General features: G+C 40.0%; 1 protein-coding gene across 1 annotated transcript in view; it reads left to right on the top strand.

Annotated features, from left to right (window-relative positions):
- Positions 1 to 366: 366 nt before the first annotated feature.
- Positions 367 to 7,304, top strand: part of EPB41L4A (erythrocyte membrane protein band 4.1 like 4A) — a gene marked incomplete at both ends in the record, with an annotated part of 257,309 nt that continues 250,371 nt past the window's right edge. The window contains one exon of the mRNA XM_082837350.1: positions 367 to 465. Within this exon, the coding sequence (XP_082693476.1) occupies positions 367 to 465 (99 nt within the window). The remainder of the gene's footprint in view (positions 466 to 7,304) is intronic.

Raw genomic sequence — 7,304 nt, 5'->3', positions numbered from 1 at the left:
TCTTGTATCCTTTGACAGGAGATTTTTGTCGTCCCCAGGGCTGCGGTTGGGGCCGCGGTACCCCCGCCTTCGGAGGAGCCGGAGCCGCAGGATGCGCGGGGACGCGCCGCCGCCCTCTGCGCCCAGTTCCTCCGGCGCTTCCCTGGCCGCCCGCGGGCGCTGACTCTCTCCCGGGCTTCCCCGCCCTCCTTACCTTACGTCCGCGCCGCGCTGCTGGTCCACGCCGCGCTGGACCCCGCCGGGAACTGGTCCTCTCGACCTCGCCGCGGTGCGGACAATAACTTAATGCCTCGCGCTTGAGGGGAGGGGGCGGCTCAGCGCCTGGGTCGCAGCTTTCTCCTCTGGCTGAGGCCGGCCACAGCCGACATGGGCTGTTTCTGCGCTGTTCCGGAAGAATTTTACTGCGAAGTTTTGCTTCTGAATGAATCCAAGTTAACCCTCACCACCCAGCAGCAGGGCATCAAGGTAGGCGCGGGCCGGGGGCATGTTCGGGGTCGGGGGTGCGTAGCCGGGCAGGCTCGGGGGTTCCGCGGCATTGTCCCAGGGCTGTCACTCGGGCGGGGCAGACGGCGGTGGCGTCTCTGCACGGTGGGAACGAACGGCAGCTGCCCCCCGCGCTCAGGTGGAGGGTGGACGTGTCAGGGTGAGTTAACTTTGAGTCCTTCATAAAGGAAAGTAAGTTTGACGCCTTGTAGGAGGGTCCATGCACCAAGCTCTCAGCTGCAATCCACCGTCCTGCAGCTGAGACCCAAACTTCCCTACGTCGTTTTCCTCCAAAAACGTTTAAGGCCCCCGCAGCTCCCAAAGAGGCGCAGAATTGATTGTACGGGCAGCATACAGTGTTGAAGGCACGCTCTCCCTCGGCTTTGTTGAAGACCTTTTTTCTTGATAGGATTATTGGGGAAGTAAAATAATTCACTCGTTGAAACACATTTATTGGGTGGTTGTGATTGTGTCGCCTGTGTTTGTGGTTGGGTAATGCTACGTTTGGCCGGAAAATAATTTCCTTTTCCAAAAGCCACCTGGTTTATCCCAACATTTAAGTAAACATCTCTCCAAACGAGGTAATAACTTTGCGTCTCTTCGTAGGTCATTATAATGCAATTACTGGTATTAACCTAGAGAACCCAAACAAAAAGGCTGTGGGAGCTTGCAGACATTCACTTCCTTAATTTTGGCGAGCTCTTATGTTTACGGTTGACAACCTGACTGACGCGCCTGCGCGCTAGTTTTTCTCTCGCAACAACGTAGCTACCTAGAGATGATCGGAATCCCGAGTGTTTTGTTTCCCTTTCTCCTTCAGTTTTAAATCATTTAGGCATTTTAGATACCTCAGCAGCTGAGTCTGATGAAGGGAAACCGTCCCCCTCCCCCCGCCAAGGAGGCTGTCTGAGAAATCAAGTTCAGGCTGCCAATTGTCTTGTCCTAGTCTTGTCATCTCAGAAGTTAATCCTAATGGCGTAGGCTCTGGGCATTTCCTTGTGTGAATCAGATTTTACATAGCTTTATGCACACTAGAGTAAATGTTCTTGGCCAAAAGCTTCAGCTTTGTTATTACCGTTCTTGGTGTACAGAATTTTAATTTCACAGCTGTCATTTTTTTTTTTTTTTTGTCAGAGAAAGAGGGCAAAAATGATCAATTAAAGCCACAAGATACAGTTAACCCTTTAGGAAATTGTTTTGAATATTGTTTCTTCTGTAATTTTAATAAGCAAAAGTCAGTCAGATTCTCATTTAGTGTTTCCTTTCAAGGACAATAAAAGACTCTGGGCGGGGGAGAGTGTTCATTGTATATTTTTAGCTTTTTATGTTCCAACTCTCAATCCCCCCCACCCCTATGAAATCAGGAAAAGAACTTACTTTACAAGATGACGTAACATTCTTTGGAGTACTGTGAGCACAAAATAGACAAAAGTAAAAAAAAATCATACATTTTTGATAATACGTAGATTCTCTTTGGCTTCGAAACAATTAGAGAAAGATAACTGATGATCTGTTACTAAAAAAACATAGAAATCTTTCTGAAGTCTAAAGTCATCTGGTGTGTGAGCTTCCTATTTAATCATGAAAGCCCTACTCCTGTCAGTTGTGGAACATGTACATTATTCTGTCACGAGAGCAGCCAAGACTCGGAATCAAATGGAATAATTTTGTCAAAGAAACATAAATTAAAAATCCTGATCCATAATTACTTTTTATATCCTGATGGTGCTTATCTTGTTTTACAAATAGGTCAAAAATTGGTGAGGGATTCAAATGCAATAGCAACTTTATAATGCTGTTATTTTGGATATGTGCCATTTAACTGAACAATAATTTAAGCATGCTTTTGTTGGAAGTAATCATTTTGCAACAGGCTTGCCCTCTTTCAGTGTCACAAAAGCATGCCACAATTATTTTGATGGCCATATGTGTAACACAGATGTCTGCTGAAGTTAACCACATTATCTGTAACTACCATGCTGCCATAAAATGCATGTGTTAAGCACCTATCTGCTTGTGGTATGTACTAAATTAAACACATATATATATATTTACAAATGGTATAAGGTATGAACAGCATCTTGCACGTAGATGGTATTCAAACATTGAATGAATATATGTATATTATTGTTCTGTACATACTTGGCACTTTCTTTAACTCCTGCTTTATTATTATTATTATTTTCTTTAACTCCTACTTTAGTTTGTAAATGAAATAGTAAGCAATTACTCCAAACTTAATAGCCAATAACTACTATTACAGTGTTTTCCCCCCAGGATAGTACTCTTGATAATTTTGATTATCACTAATTAAAGTCGAAGTTAAGCATGTGACATTTTCCCCTGAAATTAAAATAGAAAAATCTTTTTTCAAAAATATTATCTAATATTTATTTTGAGATGACCCCTTTTCACATTCTTTCTCAAATGAAGATATCTAATTCTGTGGTAAAATTATTCACATATTTCATCCCTTAATGGAAGGAATTTTACTGATTTCTAAATGGTTACTTAAGAATTTGCTGGCATTACTGTTATAATAATGCATTGTAGGTTAAAGAAGATTAATTGTAGTAAATTTAAGTAGAAAACATGAGAGAAGCTTGGTAAAACATTTTTTTCTGTGTGCTATTTTGAAAAACACTCTCTGGATTTCTTTAAGCACCAAATTGCTCATTGAAAAGTTAGTTATGAAGTGATTTTTCTGCAACTCAGATCAAAGTTTTTCATCAACTTAAAAAAAAAAATCAACGTGTGTCCTATGGAAAGCATTTCAGCCTGAAGACAATAGTTACACATCTTATGTGTTAAGATGCGTAGCACTTAAATGGAAAATAATTTTCTGTTTTAAAAATAATTAGAAAAATAAAACCCAGTGTCTGTATTCATACTAATGTGATGTAGCAATTTGCCTTCTTAACTTGTTTTAGAGCTAACCTCACCTTGTCAAGCAGAAAGTCTTTTGCGTACAGTTCGTAGTTTGAGCCCTCTGCAAGATTTAAAAACCCAAGTTTATATAAACTGAATGTTATTGGTTGTGTGTCGAGCCACACAATAGCTTTTAGCTGTTTGTTCTCTGCTGCTATCTCTGTTGTTTATTTTAGTAAGAATTTCTGCTGTGGTTGGTCTCTTGGTTTTTTGAGCAGTGTTTGTTCAGGGAAACTTTTGTTATGTCCTGGGGGAGGTAGAGTTCCTTCTTTTAGTTCTCTTAGAAAGCAAAACTTGAATGTGGCTCAGACTACTTTTATAAGTTGTCATTTGATTAGCAAAAGATTTTTAGGGAAAAAAATCACAAGGTTTGATGATTTAGTCCTCATAATTGCTGCTGCAAATGTGAACTAGATTAGTATTTTCATTTCAGCAAGATTTTAGTCCTCTGAGTAGTAATGTAATAAACACTGAGGTGCTTATTTTTGCCTCAGTGTATTTGACTAAATTAATGAAACCAATATGACAGCAAGATGGAAATTCCATTAACTTTTTTAAAAAACTGCTTTATTGAGATATAGCATACAATTCACAAAGTTAGATTCATCCGTTAACTTTTAAATGAAGTTACTTCCTAATCATCCTGAGGTTCCTGAGGGAATATTATGAGTCAATTTTGATGTTTTGATCAGAAACTTCCTAATAAACTAGAAAAACAGAAGTTGGGGACTTAAATTATATGCGTCTCCCTTACCAAGGATTGTAATTTTCACTCCATTTGGACTGGTAAAGAAAACATCTGAGAAAATTTGGAAAAAGTGAAAAACAACAGTTTTTCACAAATCACATTAAGTGTATATCTATACCTTTTAATATCAACTACATAAGGTACACAGTCAGGGACCTTATAAACATAGGTTGAAGCAAGTAATCATACACCAACATTTCTGTTAATGTAAGATTGGCTGTAGTTAGTAAATTAGGCTGTGGTTAGTAAATTAGTAAATTAGATGTAACTGGGATAGAAGTACCCCTCTTCCACACTGCATCTAGGTTTCTAAAATTCAGATATGATATCCATGTTGTGACTGTTTAAGATCAGCTACTGTATAAATGCCCCTTCATATTTTTTTTGTTTTTAAAAAATGATTGAAAGTATTTTTTTCAGCTTTATTGAGGTATAATTGAAAATGAAACTGTAATATATTTAAAGTGTGCAACGTGATGATATAATATATATATATAGTGAAAGGATTCCCACCATCCCACCATTGAGTTATTAACATTCCATCACCTCACATATTTACTTTTTTTTGTTGTTGAGAACAGTTCAGTTCTATTCTCTTAGCAAATTTCAATTATACAATATAGCCTTATCACCTATAAATACCATGTTATACATTACATCCTCAGACTTAAGTGCCCCCTCAATTTTACAAGAAGTTTTTCTTGAAAATAATTATTAAAAATGTCATTTATCATTTATGGTTTAAAAGTGATTTAAAAGCAATATAATGGGGAAAGAATTGTTTGTTACCTCTAGCAGGTAATGGCTAGCTATCCTTTTATAGGGACTTACACTTTTCTTGGTTGATGGTGAATCGTACTTTTTGCAGCCCCACTAGTGTAATTGTCCTTGAATTCTGTAATGTTAAGCTTAAACGGACTTTGAACTAAACTTAAACTAATGCAGAGCTTTTGTTTCTTTTGAGCATGGGTGGTGTCTTAGTCTGTTCAGGCTGCTATAAGAAAATACCACAGGCTTGGTGGCTCATAAACAAGAGAAATTTATTTCTCATAGTACTAGAGGCTGGAAGTCTGAGATCGGGGTGCCAGCATGGTCAGGTGAGGGCCCTCTTCCAGGTTGAAAACTTGTTGTATCCTCATGTGGCAAAAGGGCCTAGGGAGCTCTTTTGGCCTTTTTTTAAAAATAAGGGCGCTAATCTCAAAGGCCCCACCTCCTAAAACACATTACCTTGGCAGTTAAGTTTCCGACATATGAATTTCAGAAGGGCACAAATGTTCAGACCGTAGCAGATGGCGTTAGAGTTAAATCTAAGTTGCAGGGTCAGAAGTCCAGACTCGACTGTCCATTAGCTGTATGGACAATGGTTGGTTATTTTTATTACAAAACAAGATGGGAAACTCATCTTTTCTTCAGTGGTTTGTGTCAGGTTGTATCTTAGTCCGGCCAGACAATTCTTTGTTGTGGGATGCTGTCTGCTCCATGGCAGGATAATTAGCAGTATTTGTAGCCTCTGCCCATGAGATGCCAGTAGCACCTCTTGCCTAGTTCTAACAACCAAAAATCTGCTTAGATGTTGCCAAATGTCCCCTGATGGGCAAAATCACCCTCATTTGAGAACCACTGCTGTGGAGGGTAGCAGTTTCCTTTATTCTCCTTTATTTGGTACACATTGGATGCAAACTGACTTTTGGATGCCTTCTTTTTTCTCTTTTGGAGGAGTGAGTCATGTGCCTTATAGGTCAGTGAAAACAATATGAAATCTATCTTTAACTTGCTTAATATTCTTAGACTAGGAGCAATATACTGAAGTGATGAAAAGCATGGGCTGTAGCATCAGACCACCTGGATTTACATTTTGGCTCCACTGATTACTTATTAGCTGTGGGGCCTCCAGAAAGATACTTTTCTTCTCTGAATCTCAATTTCCCCATCTGTAAAATGGGAACAAAGTCATACCCACTTCATAAGTTCAAGGTGCTTTGCATGTGGTAAGCCCTCAGAAAATGTTGGTCTAGATTCTTTCTCCTCCGTTCCTTATCCTCTCTTTCTTTTAGTGCTTCATTCCTGCCTGCATATAAAGTCCACCCTTCACTGTCTGATTTGCCACCCTCCCTGCTCTAGACCTTCAGCAGTTCTGTGTGCCTACCCAAACGACTTGCTCTGTATGGGCACGCACAAATGCTCAGTCTCCCAAACATACCAGACTTGCTTGTGCCTTATGCTTGGGATTCCCACTGAGTGGCACTGTTTTGTGTTTCCCTAAGCACACGCTCATCTGAGCTCATCCTTTAAGACTTGAACCGAGCATCCCATCTGCTAGAAAGACTTAGACCCGGCATGCCCTGGCAAAGTTAAGTGCTTGTCAGTGTCTTGCACGCTTCTTGTTATAGCCCTTACCACACTGCAGGCATTATTTCTGGACACGTCTGTCTCCCCCAGAAGCCTGAAAGCCCTCGCCCGTGATCCCCAGCAGCTAGAGCTGTACACCACATGTAATAGATGCTTATTCACTGTAATTTGAATAGAAGAATGAATGGAGTGTTACCGTTGGAATAGGCCATATTGAAAATCTTCTGGATAATGAGGTTCCTTTGCCATTTTATTTTTACTCGAAAAGACCTAGAATAAAGAGAATCTCACTGTGAAAAATCTGTTGCCAGGATACTCTAATTTTTATATTGATAATGGGTAGAAAATGAGATGGTGCAGTGGACTGGGTGCGTGTAGCGCATTGAAGAGCTCACTAGCGGCCATTTTAGAAAACACGAGTTACCAACATCTTTGTAGTGTAGAAGTAACTACTGAATCCTTCCCTCTCTCCCTCTCTTTAAAAAGTAGAACTTTCCCCTTATAGGTCGAGAGTCTTTTGGAAGAAGGGCATATTTCACGAATGGATAATAGATCCTCACACTTTGCTTTTCTTCCTTGTCTCCTATTCTGTAAACCATTGGAGAACAGTATCAGTTGGTTTCACAGTGTGGGTTTACACAATCGGGGACCATTGGTATAATTTTTAATCTTGCTGTACCACCCATTTTACTCCTGAACCTCATCTGACCCTGCTTTAAGGCATAATGGAAAACACAGGGTCGAGAAGTTAAGTACTGGGTTTTTATGACAAATGTTAAGTTTTTCATTCCGACGC

Source organism: Leucopleurus acutus (assembly GCF_964270905.1).
Source record: "Leucopleurus acutus genome assembly, chromosome: 3".
NCBI classification, from domain to species: Eukaryota; Metazoa; Chordata; class Mammalia; order Artiodactyla; family Delphinidae; genus Leucopleurus; species Leucopleurus acutus.
The sequence above is the reverse complement of the archived record's forward strand: the minus strand, read 5'-3'. Positions and strand labels throughout refer to the sequence as shown.